Source organism: Podarcis pityusensis (assembly GCF_964106645.2).
Source record: "Podarcis pityusensis genome assembly, chromosome: 14".
NCBI classification, from domain to species: Eukaryota; Metazoa; Chordata; class Lepidosauria; order Squamata; family Lacertidae; genus Podarcis; species Podarcis pityusensis.
This window is the reverse complement of record NC_138039.1, coordinates 27888850-27903907: the sequence shown is the minus strand read 5'-3', so window position 1 is coordinate 27903907 and position 15058 is coordinate 27888850. Positions and strand designations below refer to the sequence as shown.

Below are 15058 nucleotides of genomic sequence, written 5' to 3'. Positions count from 1 at the left end.
ACTGTGATGCATCCATCTGTTAATTGAAAAAAGTGAGGATTAAAGCTGTAAGATGTTTTGTCAGTTCTTCTGTTAGGACTGCTTTGCTGCTTGAATGAATTTGTTTCCAGTCATCAGATTATTTTTTTTGGTGTAATCTTGAAAGAAAGGGGGGATGCATATAACACTAGGAACGAAGAGAGGGACAGAACTGTATCCTGTTCCATCTGGTGCACAGGAAATGAGATGGACAGATGTAACTGTTTTGTGGGCTCCTTACAGCGCCTTTGTTGTTTGGAGGGCTGGCATGGGGCTGAGCAGAATGCAAACAGCGGAAGCCAATTGACTTGGTCTCAAACTAAGAAGAGCTTGTAACACAAAACAGATGCAACAGTCCCCGCATATGTCTAACCTTAACTTTGTGAAATTTATACCAGGAGTAGCTTACCTTGGATAAACACACACACACACGCTTTTCCAAAGAGTTGAGCAGCAGCTTTTTCTTGTTAGTAAAGTTTCTGCACCTTCGTTAGTGAAGGAAATTGTCCTTCCCCCACCCACTGCTTCAAGCTCTCTGCTTGAGGAGGTGTTCAGAGGGGCACATTTAGTGGTGGATCAGGTGTCTCATGGCTGGCCTTCTGTCACCTGGCGTGGAAGCAGCTCAGAAACATTGCCTCAAGATGTCAAGGATGCTTCTGCCCTCCCTCTGGCCTTTCAGCTGTGGTGCTGGCAGCTCACTGTAACAAATTCGCAAGCTGGTGCCTAAGCAACAGGGCTGTATGGATACTGTGATACAAGTTCCTACCTGGAATCAATCTTCTTCTTAATAGAATGATTGTTGCTTAAAATTATACTGTGAAAAAAGGTTAAAGGCAGACAAATCCCTACCCTAACAGCTTCAGATCTGAAGCAGGGATGGCAACCTGACAGTTTGATGTGCCCACAGAGCCATTCTGTTTGTTCCCTAGTGGGAACCAAATTTCAATCTAGGTATGGAGGAAAACGTGCCAGTAATTCAGCTTGCGAGTAATAACAATTTAAAAAATCCTCCAAAGTTGAGTGGCAGAGAGATTCCAAAAACCTGTGGGTACTGCTTTATTCTATATAATTCTGTGTCCAGGCTATTCAAATTGTGTGCTAAGGAAAGCTATGCCCTGTATGAATGAGGCAAATTGAGCATATTTGCATAATTTATTCTGTGATTTTTAAAATTATTTTGCATAATTTATTCTACTACTTCTAAGTTACAGAGAAGAGCAAGGGATAGGCAGACCACTGAAATATTGTGCTCTGTCCAAACGGGCATTGCTTAGCAAGTGTTTGCAGCCATAAAAGCTAGGAACTTAACTGTTTTTAACGGAGGTTTTTAGGAAGTGAAATTCTGCAGCGCTATTACATTCTGCGCTCTTCCCCCTTTTGCTGCTCCTATAAAATTGCAGCACACACGTGTACTTGTGCAGATTTGATGGCATTTCAGCTGACATAGCTGTCAGGTCTCTGAAACCACTCTGAGAAGAAGATTAGAAAGGAGAAAGTGAAGTGCTTTTCGAGAGAAATTTATGGACTTCTGAAATGTTTGTTACCAGAACTGGCCTAACATGAGCCCTACCAAGGTTGCCTCTGTACATGACAGAGGGGACATTATTGCCTGTCTGGAGAGCCTGGTGGCTGCCCTCAGTGGCAGGTTGTACAACCTGAGGGAAGAGAAGCAGACCTGGGAGCTCTTTGGAGGGCAGAAGCTGGAATTGGCTCTCCAGGATTAACTGCCTGTAGTTCCCTCCCCTGACTAGCTTTTCATAAAACCATAAGAATATCCCTACTGGATCAGGCTGAAGCAGGCCTCTAGTCCAGCATCCTGTTCTCAGATTGGCCAACCAGATGCTGCAATGGGAAACCTGCCAGCAGGACCTGAGAGTGCAGCAGCACTCTCCCCACTTGTGATTCCCACTAACAGGTATTTAGAAGCATACTGCCTCTGACAGTGGAGGGATCTAGAGTCTGACCTCTCAGACCCCCAGTTCAAGCCCTACAGTCCATGATAAGCTCAGGACAGGAAAGGCTCACCTTTCCAGAACACCGCTACTGCTTTGCCTTTGTTCATAGGGACTCAGCTCAGAAGTGCTATGGTCTGTTCTCTACATGTGCTTTGCTTCTGGGAGGATTCTGCTCTCTGTACTGTCTAGAAGGCTGAGTCTTAAAGACCATTTAGGCCATCGTGTCTGTGTTTTTTACTTAACGTTTACTTGGCGCTAAAAGCTCCTGACCTGGGATTAGCAGCTGAGAGGAAGCATCCTTGAGCACGTTCGACTGGCACTAATTTGGGTGCGTTTGTTTTCTCTAAAGGCTTCTGGGTTATTATAGAGTGGAGGGGGAAAGGAGTTGTGCAAGGTGCCTGAACTAGACAGGTGCATTAACAGCACAGTGGGAAAGAGAGTCTTGTCGAGTCTTTTTATTGTTGCATTTCACACTGTACTTGACCTTGGCAATACTTAGAGCACAGCTTTTGAGTAAAAGAGCTGGCTGGCTATTTTGCGTTCCTTGCTGTCTTGAGCGGTATTAAACTTGCCGCTAATTGGTGTGAGCTGAACCTCTTTTATTTGCAGGTTGCAATGTACATTAGCTTGGGAACAGTTAAACAAGAGCTGGTTTTCTGTGGACACCCTCCTTGCTTGCTTCACACATTCATACAGATATGCTTGTAACTTGCATAAGACAGACGACATGAAAATAGAGATGCATATGTGAGCATTGTTGGGAAAGTGATGTCCTGAGTAGTTTACGGCATCTAATTTTATTTTGATTGCTTTGTCTATAAGGGTACATTTATTCTAACTATCAGAGACTCTGGGATAGAAATAAGTATATTGAAGGGTCCGTATAGTGAGGGCTGCTCTTAGGGTGCTCCCAGGAAGTTGCCCTGTGGTAGCATTTTTAGGGGTACTGCAGTTGGAAAGGTCAGCCTCCCCGGTGACATTTTGGTTGCTCAGTTGCAATGGGAGAATGGTGGTCCTGGTGCTGTATAAGAGCAGTCAGAAACACAAGGAATACTAGCCCTGAGTAGGTGAGGCTACACATGATACTGTAACTCCATCCAGTATTGTATGTCACAAGAGTGCACAGTGCAGTTTGGCCATGCTTGGCAAAGCTACATACAACTGAGGCTGGCATGCTGCCTTTGGGGTAGTAACTGGGTCAAGCGTGGTGTACTCTCTGCCAACCCATTGGCTCTTGGTTTGCAATTCTAAATGCCCCACCAACACTTTGCTGCTCTGATAACCCACCCCAGTTAAGCTGGCCACATGTTTCATGCTTTTTCCCTTCCTTTTCAGCTCCACTCTGAAAAAGAGTGCTGTCCCTCAAACCCCAAGCAACTTTTGGCTTCTCACCATTCCACTCTCTGCCAGTTGTGCTGCTTGCTCAGATGTTTCCAGTTTCACCTCCTAAGTCCCACTCCACGTCTCATTGCATCCTTGTGATACAGTTGCCCTCTAAAGTTGCCGCTCATACCCTGATTGTGCAGCTAGGATTGTTGTTCCCTCTCCTGCCAACATAACCTACATGAGAGCTTATCTTATGGGTCCCAATTAGAGTGAAGAGAAAAGTCCTTAAAAGTCTGTTTTTGCTGTTGAAATAAATTCAGCAGAATGCATGCTTTCAAACATTTTAATCAAAATTTGAGAATCTTAAGTTTTCACTTTCCTTCTCTAATTAAGGTTGTGTTTTTATTTCTGGACATTTCATTAGGTTCAGTTATCTCTCCCCATTTCCTTTTAACAGCCAGAACGCATTTCAGGAGAGCAGTATGGAATTCATTCTGATGTTTGGAGCCTAGGGATTTCCTTCATGGAGGTAGGTGCCTTTATATGTTTGTTTTTCAACTATATAAAAAGAACACAATTGGGTTTTGATTCCTCATTCATGCAGGCTTGGGTGTTTTTAAAGAGATCCTGCATATGAAATTTTTGCATGGGGGAAATAATGTGTGAGCTAAGTAATCCATGTTGATGCCCAAGCCACAGAGGATCAATCCCTTCCTCCCTTCTTTTGAGGGAGAGGCATTCTGTGGAATGGGGGCTACTAGAGGACCAGGCATCAGCATGGATAGCCCAGCTCGCACACCATTTGGGAAGCTAATGGGAGTACAGGGTTATTCTTTGTGAGGGATTTGTAAACCTGTGAACTGGGACTAAGATTACAAAGTGACTGCACTTTGGAGCATCCTTTTGCATGTTGAATAGTATTTAACAACCATTGTTTAATCTCTGTGTTTTATTTAGAAAGGATTTGTTCTTCAGAAAGAAGTTTCTCTAGAGGTTTTTATCTTGAGGTTGGAAAGACCCCATACTGGCTACATCATCTTATAGCCTATGGATGGGATTCAATGATGTGCTAAAGCCATTGTTCTATCAACACAAGCTTTTCTGCTTGCCAGAGGGAACTGTTTTCCCCATCCTCTCCCTGCACTATTATGCACAGGGAGCAGGTTTTTTGTTGTTGTTGTTGTTGTTTGTTTTGAGGGAGTGCAACCCCATTGCACCAGTACAACATCTTAGTTGAATCTAGCCCATAGAATGAAATTAGATTTCAGTTCTGCCTCTATTGTTGTTCCATTCCTACAGCTTGGGTTGCCAAATGTTAGGTTGGGCATGCTTCGCAGGTAAGTGAAATGGACCACTCCAGTGCCAGAAAACTGGAGGGTGCAGGAATTGGGGGCTCAGCTCATGCCTAGCTTGATCAGGCCAAAGACATCGGCCAGGTTTCTGTAACATTTTGAGGTATTGCTGTTGCAGTTAAGAGTGTTCATCTGAAGTTTTTTTTGCACGATGAGTAAAATTTGTATATCATGGCCATCATTAATATGCTTTATGACCTGGATGGTAATCTACTCTTAGCTGCAACCGCAATTATAATGTGGATAATTCAGAATGTTACAAAACCTGACCTATGGCTTTGGCTTGACCTGAACCTCCATCCCATGTGTTAAGCTCATTTCTCATCTTGACATACCACACATAGTTATTATGATAAAATGGGATGGCCCCTTTCTGCTTCCTGTTGCTAACACTGCATGATGACTTCAGATAAGTAATCTGCTCCCCCCACAACTAAATGTTTGAGTCCTATAGCGGGGATAGTTAAACTTAACACCAGAGAGCTTGTTCAAAGAGCCCTGGGCCTGGGTAGTGCCATCTCTTTGCACAGGGAGGGTCTGCTTATTGCCTCTTCTTGAACAAACTTCCTTTCCTCTTCTTCGCCTTCTGCTTGCTTTTCTCTCCTGAGTCAGAAGCATGGAACAATTTGTCTCTGTGTGCTTTGTTAATTGGTGTGTCATCTGCTCCTCGGAGACCTCTCCTCAACATGATCGTTGTTTTATTGAAGTGGTTTGAGTGATGTGTTAAATGAGGAGAGTGAGGGAAAATGGCTTTAGAAAGGTGAAGGTGATGCTCCAGGAAGCCATGCAAGGTCATTGCCATTAAAGTCACACTGTCTGTTGACACTGGGGTGGGCCAGGGAGCATTTGGAGAGGACAGCTGGAGTTTATGTTGGAATTTCCAAACATCCCTTTTGAGCCAGACTTTGTGTCATTGAGCTAGTGTGTTCCTTAGATCCCATGGGTAATAAAGCTAAAGAGGTTTTCTCTGCACTTCTTTTATTCAGAAAAAGAAAGGCTGCCAGAGCTTAGAAATGTGTCAGAGTCCTTGATCCCACATGCATCCAGTGGGTTGAGTCATGAGATTGAGGCATTCTGTGAAAGCAGGTGCACTCGCTTCTGAACAATTGCTTTATGTGTGTCAGGGCTGAGATCTAATATTGAAAGTTTCTGGGGTAACCAGGAAAACTGCTGGTCCTAGTCTGGGCAACAATCTTTACCAACCTTCCCCCACCTGGGGCCCTGCAAATGTTTGGACTGCAGCTCCCAGTGGCTGTGCTACCTGATGCTATTGGGAGTTATAGTCCAAAACATCTGGAGGGCCCCAGATAGAGGATGGCTGATATTCTTCTGGATGGCAATAGACTACTTCTATACTGTAGATTCATTAGTCATATGGTAGGGTAATAAAAAGAGAATTGAAACATGTGAGGCCATTTGTTCTGAGCAGCTAATGCATTCTGCTCACTCCTAAAAGGCCCTAAAAAAGGCTACTCTTTGCATCGTTGTGTAGGGGAAAAGAACCCAGCCTGACAGCAGTGCAGTAATGCTTCAGAGCCTTTTTGAACTCTGTTGTCAACATGAAATTTATTTTAGTCTTCTAAGCTTGGAGCAAAATGTGTGGATCTGCCTGCTACCTGTTGGGATACTGCCAGGGAGACAAAGTCCATCATGGCCCCCAAGCCGTGTCCGGACGATCCATCGATCTCCTGTAGATACAGTATCAGCAATTAGCGACACGAGCTTCCAGAAATAATTTGCCACATTCCAGAGCTCATGCACACTCTATCAGCGGATAATGCACAGCCAAAGTCGCACTCAGGAGAGCATTATTTACAAGTTTTATTCAGCGTTGATCAGAACAAAGAAAAACATGACTGCCTGCTTCGGTGTCTCCAGACACAGAGAGAGAAACGAAAGCAATAGAAAACATCCTGTGAACAGGAAATGCACAGACTCTGTGACTCACAAAGCCTGCTCCCTTTTAAGGTGGAACGGAAATATCCTAACACTACCAAGTCAGACTATTTATCCATTTTGCTCCGTATTGTGTACCCTAAACTACCCTTCATGTTTCTATTCTCACTTTTTAAAAAGTGTGTGTCATTGGGTTGTTTCCATTTTGAAGGAAAAGAAGTTGCAGGACGCAATTGTATCTTAAAGCTACTTTATTTTGAAGGGGAGGGGGTGGTAAACAGTAAACGGCAAATAGGCCTTATGCAGGTTTTGACCCAGAGAATATCTGAGAAAATCAGTGGAAGAGAGAAGGAAGCTTAGAATGTGTTACATTACAGGTGTAGATACATGAGAAAGCTATAGTTCAGTGGTAGAGCATGTGCTTTGCTTGTCAAAGGTCCCAGGTTCATCTGCTGGCATTGCTAGGACTGGGAAGAAACATTGTTTGTCAGAGCCTTTGGAAAGTTGCTGCCAGGCTGAGTAAATGGTACTTGGCTGAATGGACCAGTTGTTTGACATGGTATTAGGCAGCATCATATGATCAAGCCTCCCTAAGTTACAGTTCACTCTGACAAGCCCACAGTAGGGGACTTCTGGTTTGGAGGGTGTTAATTCCTTGGAGATGCAAGTCCTGGCCCAGTACAGGTTGAAAATTAAGCCTTTCACAATTTATTTCCCAATAAATCCTACTACTATTACTAGCCACGATGGCTGTGTACTGTCTCTGCTATCAGAAGCAACATCCCTCTGAATGCTGGTTGCTGGGGGGAACAAGTGGGGAGAGCTTTTTTGCACTCAGGTTCTCTCTGGGGCATCTGGGTGGCCACTGAAGGAACAGAATGCCAGACACCAGTCTGCTCCAGCTAGACTTTTCTTATACCCTTAACGTTAGTTTGGGGAAGGCTGCTTTATCTCCATGGGAAATGTTTTGGTGGAAGTGGCTGGCCTTTCTTGAAACGTTCTTGCTTCGAAAACTGAAGCATGAGGATTGGTGGGTTTCCCCCCTTTCCTGGTACTATTAAAAAAGATAAATTGGACAGCAACAAGCGAGGCGTGAGGCATCTCTTGGGACCTAGTTATGAGTCCTGTAATATTGTGCTGGGGCCACTGTTGTCTCCTCTGTGTTGTAAAACCTCCCCAGAGCTTTTTGCAACGATTGTTAAGGGTGTTTTGTTTGAGCTTCTTCCCCATGTTGACATTTCTGTCTGGTCACCAGAAAGTGGCATTTTTCTAGTACATACCATGCAGGCGCAGGGTGACAAAACAGCTTATGGTCTCACACTGAAAAGTGTTAAATCATTATTATTAGTTATCTTCAGCATTGTTATCAATAACAATGTAATCTAGGAATGCCCTTGTGTCCATCACTGGCTCTCCATGTCTTAAAACAATGCAACCCTCAGTATTGCAGTGGTAGATCACATGTTTTGAATGCAGAAGGTCCCATATTCAATTCCAGGTAACACTGGGAAATACTCCTTCCCGAAACCCTGGAGAGCCACTGACCATTAGTGTAGGTCATTCCCAAACTTGGGTCTCCAGTTGTTTTTGGACTACAATTCCCATCATCCCTGACCATTGATCTTGCCAGCTAAGGGTGATGGGAGTTGTAGTCCAAAAACAGCTGGAGACCCAAGTTTGGGGAACACTGGTATAGGCAGTACTGAGCTAGATGGGGCAATTGGTCTGATTCGGTATAAGGCAACTTCATATGGTCCTAGGTCCTGCTACTTTGTCGCAGGGCCCTGGTCCCAATGTGCATCACACTTGCTGCTAGATTCATTATGCCCAGGGCCGGATTTAGGTTTGCTGAGGCCCTAAGCTACTGATGGTGATGGGGCCCTTTATATGTCCAGCTGTCCTTTGTCAACAACAAATTGTCGCTGTTTTTTGTGTTGAATATATGACGCGGGTGGCACTGTGGGTTAAACCACAGAGCCTAGGACTTGCATATCAGAAGGTCGGCGGTTCGAATCCCTGCGACGGGGTGAGCTCCCATTGCTCAGTCCCTTCTCCTGCCAACCTAGCAGTTCGAAAGCACGTGCACGTTCGAAGTCAAAGTGCAAGTAGATAAACAGTGCAAGTAGATAAACAGGTATCGCTCTGGCAGGAAGGTAAAAGGCGTTTCCGTGTGCTGCTCTGGTTCACCAGAAGCAGCTTAGTCATGCTGGCCACATGACCCAGAAGCTGTACGCCGGCTCCCTTGGCCAATAAAGCGAGATGAGCGCCACAACCCCAGAGTCGGCCACGACTGGACCTAATGGTCAGGGGTCCCTTTACCTTTACGCTATATGGTAATTTATGGACTTAATAGGTATCTAAAGCTATTTTATTTGTTTTTTATATTATATTTTGGAAATGTACATCCAGTTTTTTTTCCTTTAAATTTTTTGGGGGGGCCCAAGAGAATGGGGCCCTAAGCTAAAGCTTGTTTACCTTATACGTAAATCCGGCACTGATTATGCCCACCTTTCAGATTTCCAGTACCAGGCAAAGAGAGCTTGCACTGTAGAGATGTGGTCCTGTCTGCTTCCATAGAAAGTCATGGCCAGTGGTTGCTTTCAGTTCACTGCTGGAAATTCAGGCTGTCTTGTCACTCCCCTTTTAATTCTGTGTCTGCTTCTGCAAGATAGAAGGTCAGTATTAACTAATCCCATTTAGAGTGGCATTATTTCCCCATTCTTTCTTTGAAGATTTTAAGTAGTTGTTAATTGAACACATTAGATGGATCTGGGCACATTTCAGTACCTACGGTATGATTTGTTTTAAATTGCTTTAACTATTTTCCATGCCACATTTCCAACCTTCCTTAGACTTTTTTTTTTTAAAAAAAACCCAAACACTATTTTATAACCAACTATCCAAGGAACCAGATAGTGATTTGATGGCTGCAAGTCACTCCATTATGGTAACAAGCAGACCAAAACAATTGAGTTACAGCTTTAAAACTATATATTAATAATATAAGCTGTTGGTGCCTTGTGCCTCAAGAGAAATCTCTTAGTTCACATCAGCCTTTGCCGACCTGTGCCCTCTGGACGTTTTGGACGACAACTCCAATCAGCCCCAGCCAACACAGCTGTGCTTGCTGAAGCAGATGGGAGTTGTAGGTTTAAACATCTGGAGGGCACTGGATTGCCAAAAGCTAGTCTACGTCCAACCCACAGAGCTGCCCAAACAGATCTCCAGAGCCTCTGAGTCTTTTATTATCCTTCCAGTACCTTCTCTCCCTGACCCCAACTCCTTTCTCATCCATATGCAGTTGCTGCTGACTCCAGTTCTGACTGTCCGATTTCTGAATTAATACTATGCACGTCCACAAACACCACCTTGATAGGCAAAGGCACTCAAAGGGTATCTTCTCCAGAAGTGATATTACAATCTCCAGAACCTGTTTCTTGAGAGAGAAATAGTGTCTTCTGAATGGGAACTTTGTTTTGATGCCAGATTTTGCATGTGTTAGGTAAGAATGAACACAAGCTCTGCTGGAAGCAGAATGGACTCTGCCTTTCTGTTTAGGCTGCTAATAGTGGAGAATGTTGTTTTGTAGAGCTGGTACTTTCCCCATATGACGCTCTGAGCTGATCTGACAGCTGGCAAAGAAAAGAAAACATCATTTCTTTCTCTTTTACAGTCAATTGTTTTGTATTACTTTGAATTATTGAAGGGCATATCTCTTACTTATTGAGTTCATGCAGGTGGCCCCCTGTTGTTCCTTTGGACTATTTCTGGATACACAAGCTAACTTTTTGGTCTTTATCGAGGTTTGTTTGTTTGTTTGTTTGTTTGTTTGTTTGCTTTTTACCACTATTGATCATGCCTCCCCACCCTGGAAATCTAGTTTCCTCTTATTTATGTAGAGGTGAACTGCCCGCAGCAGGGGTAGCCAGCATGGTTCCCCCCAGGTGTTTTGGACTACAACTCCCATCCTCTTTGATCACTTGTCATGCTGAGTGGGGCTGTTGGGAGTCATAGTCCAGAACATCTAGAGGGCACCATGTTGGCCACCCCTGGGCTACAATAACAATACAAACGGTGGCATATAAAACGACATTAAACTATTGATTAAAAATTATCTTCAGTGAACCTTGGTGTCCTCTTAAGGAAATCTTAGAGGAAATGAGCAACTACTTCTGGAAGTAGTTCTCATCCTTTGTGGCAAAATTAGACTTCTCTGAAGTATGTATAAAGAAGGGGGGGAAGCTCTGTTTCAAAAAAAATGAGACAGAGACAGTTGCAGATGAGGAAAACTTTTAGATATTAGAAGTGGACATGATAGACATGTAGCTTGTGTGTTCTTTGTCTGTAGTAATTGAAGTTAGGGAAAATTTTAAGGGTGAATTCTGCGCCTTGCTAGGGAGATGCGGACTTGCAAGTTTTCTTCATGCATACTGAGTGTGTAGATTTTACTGAATGTGTTGTTGTCTTACCTTTTGTTAAACTCTTGCTCTGTGATGGTTTGTTGACTAGTTAAAAAATAAACTAATCCAACATAAAATATTATAAAACGCTCTAAATTTAAACATAAAAATTGTTTGGCATTTGCATGGCTCTGTAACTTGTCATGAGAAGTTTTACATTGCTCGGTTACTCCTGAATCTCAAGAGGAAGAATATTGCAGAGCTAGCTTCTCTGTTTGCCTTTATCTAGGCTTGCCACACAGATGGTAGGCTAAAGAGGGCGCTCTTGGTTGACCATGGAGACTCTGTGGAGGCGGAGGGGAGGCTGTTGAGCTATGTAGAGGTCAAGTCATGTAGGATTTGGCAGCTGAAAACCAGCCCTTTTAAAACATTCAGGTGACTATAGAACAGTAGTTTCCACCGGTTCCATGTACACTGGTGTTGGAGATGTGCACACTGGGAGACAGGCTGATGCATATGGACCAATTGAATTTTGTAATCAGTGGTGTGGTGTGTAAGAAACAGACCATTCTAGTTCTTCCCTTGTGATTTTTGCCAAACAAAGGTCGTCTGTTGAAAGCAACCTCTCCATTGTCACAACAAAAGCTGATGTCCAGCATTTGTGGTGGTTTTCGTGGGGGTAGAATTGGAAGTAAAGGTTCCACTGCCCAAGGCCTGGGTCATGAATTAATAATTGCCTCCTCCGTGGCGGGTGAGGCCCATCAGCAAAGCTGGGAACGAAGAAGTTGCCTTGCAGAGTGCTATCAATCACCCAGTGACCATAACTTCTAGTAATTAGTGTATTTTATGGGCCTCTGCTTCCGAGGCTTGGAAGCGCATATGCTCCAGTCACAGTGAAACTTAGCCAGAGTAATATTCCAGAATGATTTATCCGCTTGCTGCGCTGGGAGGTAACCCTATATTAGGGGAAGATTGTGAACTAAGCTGCAATAAAGTATAAGTTTAGGTAAAGTTTGCCCAGGTTGAGACCTCAATGCATCATTTCTTTTCCGGCATTCATTGCTCGGCAACAGTAGGCAGGCTTTGTGCTGAGGAAATAAATAACGCAATTATGTGAACAGAGAGGTGTACGAGCAGTGAAAGAAATATGTATGTGGTCTTCCTACAAATCCATCTCTAAACAAAACTCGGATTCTGAAACTCAACTAATTAGCCATCTTTATTGCTACTCAAGCTCCTTTTTTGTTACAGAAGTGCCTAAGGCAAACCAGCGTACAAAGAGACTAGCACCCTGGTCTTGGCAGTCCTATCCTGCCAAATCTGCAGCAGGCTGGGAGCTCAAGTCCCATCTCCCTTCACACTCTCCCCCAATAAGAGAAGCTGGGAGAGTTGGGAAGGAGCAGAACTGGGGTGGCGCGTCCTGTTTCATCACCTCTGCACCTCCAAAGCCTCCCTTACCTGAGTCTTGTGGCAGCGCCTGCAAAAAGTGGCCGTGACAGCAGCACTTTCTGGTGAGATCTCACAAGATCTTGGCAGAAGCCACTGCTGCCACCGCTTCTCAGCCAGGGGCAGAAGGGGTGTCGCCTCTTGGTGTTCCACCGCCTGATGCAGCTGCCTCAGCCCGCCTCACGGGCAGGCTGGCTCTGAGCAGGACTGTGTCTGATTTGCCAGCAGGACCTTGCACTTTACAATTCCATTTCTTTGCATTTCCACATCATTTATTATTTCTACAGCACCATCAGTGCGCCTGGTGCTAGACAGAGTCCTAGAGGATGGCTTTCTGCTCCAGGTTGCTTACAATCTCAAATACGACTCGGGGGCAGATAGACAAAGGGAAGGGAAGTAGAAGCAGAACTAAACATGGACACTACAAAAGACTGTGAGAAGTGCAGCACTGCAAGAACAGGGAGCTGGTTTAGATTGGCCTTTGAGCTAATCCAGAAGAGCTCTTCTTACATTGTTCTGTGACTCTCCAGATGTTTATGGACTATACATCTCATCATTGCTGGCCATTGGCCATTGAGATTGGCACTAATGGGAATTGGAGTCCAAAACAACTGGAGAACTACTGGGGGAGTGGGCTATGCAGAGCACCAAAGCCTTAGCCTCTAGACACCAGGAATTCCTCTCCAGGACTTGAATTAAATACATTGATTTCAACTTGCCAGCCAAACTTGAAGCTGGAGGTCTCTCATCTCAGGTAGATCCCAGGCTTTACATCAGGAACAGCCTTTTCAAAAACGGAGCATCCGTACCTAAAGTAATTGGGTGAGTGTATGCAGAATTTAGCAGCACTGGGTGATTCTTTTTGATTTATAAGGCTTTAGTGAAAGTGAATTAAACTTGGGGTTTAATCTCTTTTGTCTGGAGGTCCCAGAGAGCATGTTTCTTGCTTGGTCTGGTGGCCTTTCTCCCTAGCCTAGGTGCAGCCTCCAACAGACGTGTCATTTCATCTGTCTCTGTTACTCGGGCTCATGGCCCTCTGCAAGGGTCGCACATTCCACAAGTTATCAGCTAATGGTCTTGTACATTAAAAATGGAAGCTTCCTCTGCTCAGTGGCCTTGCCTTGCTTTGTTTCTAAGCCCTAGACACTTTGGAGTGCAGCTGCGAACTATAGGCAGAAGATTAAATTAATTTGTAACTCTCCCCCCCTTTTTTTCTTTTGGACCTGTGTTACTAAATCCTTCTCATTTAATTGAAACCCTATTTCAAGGTGGTTTGCGTCTCTTGTTCTTTGTTGCCAATTTAACCTCCAAAGCACTTTAACATGAGTAAATTGCGGTTATATCCTCCTGGATTCTTTTTTAAACTGAGCAATAAGAGGACAGTGGAATTGGTATAGGTAGGAAGGAAAAACGATAGGGCTTCTTCTTGCAGTATTTAATATTTATCAGGGTCTTTGTCAGTGGAATGTTAAGGCGATTTTAAACCTTGAATCTAGAAATCTACAAATTGGTCTCGGAAATGAAATCTTACCATGTGAGTTTCAGGTAATCCAGTTGTTATGTCTGGGTTTGTTTGGTCTGTTGTTTTTTTAAAAAAGTTTCCAATGTCTGAATGTTCCAAACTGTCGGCTGCTTTCCTCTAAATTGAGGGTTTAACTGCAGTGCACAATCTAAATGCAAAATCTTGAGATGGAAATTTAATTGTGTAAAATGTGCACAAAGTAATTAAGAACAAATTTTAGAACATTTCAGACTATAAAGTTCTTCTTTAGCTCGATCACAAGCAGTATCGTAAGTGCTTATTTTCAATTTGCAGTTATGCTGAGAAACATGGAATGCAACTAAATAAAGCCATCCTGTGCTCTTCAGTATAACTGTAAATTAAAAAGCCAAACAAACTTGCAAGTCGCACAGAGTAATTTAAAGAAGGGTGGGCAGGAGACTTTATAGCATCATTGTCCTTAAAAACAATATTCAGCATGCCCTTGCCTCAGTGGCTTTCTGCTTACATTAGTGTCAGGACTCAAGCCTGCAGTGGATCTTGAACTCGCCATTTGAGGGATGTTAAGCTGGGATTTAATGAGTACATTGCTACCCAGAACTAGTCAAAGGTGGAATTGCAACAAGACCACCTTGGGGTACCTCTTGCTGCCAGTAGACCAGAGAAGGCAGGTGATGCTCCCAGACCTCTGAAAAAACGTTGATGACTGGCTTGCTTGCATATGAATGTATGAAGCTGCCTTATATTGCATCAGATCATTGGTCCATCCAGTTCAGCATTGTCTCCTCCAGCAGCCACACCTCTCCAGAGTGTCAAGCTGAGGCACGTCTTTCTCGGCCATGCTTCCCTAGGATGCTGGAGAGTGAACTTAGCTCTTCATGAAATGCAAAGTGTGTTCTCTAATACTGAACTGCTGTTGCATGTGTTCCTCTAAGTGCCCCTCAGTCTGTGCCTTCCCCCAGCAGCCGAATGCACCTTGGAAGGTCGCTATAACTGAAGGTATGTTGAAAGTTTCATGGTAGGATAGAAAGATGTGTATTCTGTTTGACCCCTCCTCCTGAAGAAATCCAGGGAAACAAACACATTCACAGCAAAAAATATTTTATTTTTTTAAAAAAGCATTCTAAAAGCAGTTACAGTTAAAACAGTCAAAAAACAGTTAAA

General features: G+C 43.8%; 1 protein-coding gene across 10 annotated transcripts in view; it reads left to right on the top strand.

The window, feature by feature from the left end:
* Positions 1 to 15058, top strand: part of MAP2K5 (mitogen-activated protein kinase kinase 5) — a 125689-nt gene that overhangs the window by 57482 nt on the left and 53149 nt on the right. For all 10 annotated transcript variants that reach the window (XR_013979624.1, XR_013979625.1, XR_013979626.1 and 7 more), the window contains exon 16: positions 3757 to 3828. Coding sequence is in view for 7 of the 10 variants with exons in the window: in XM_080982181.1 (XP_080838307.1) it covers positions 3757 to 3828 (72 nt within the window). In the remaining 3 variants the exon portion in view is untranslated. The remainder of the gene's footprint in view (positions 1 to 3756; positions 3829 to 15058) is intronic.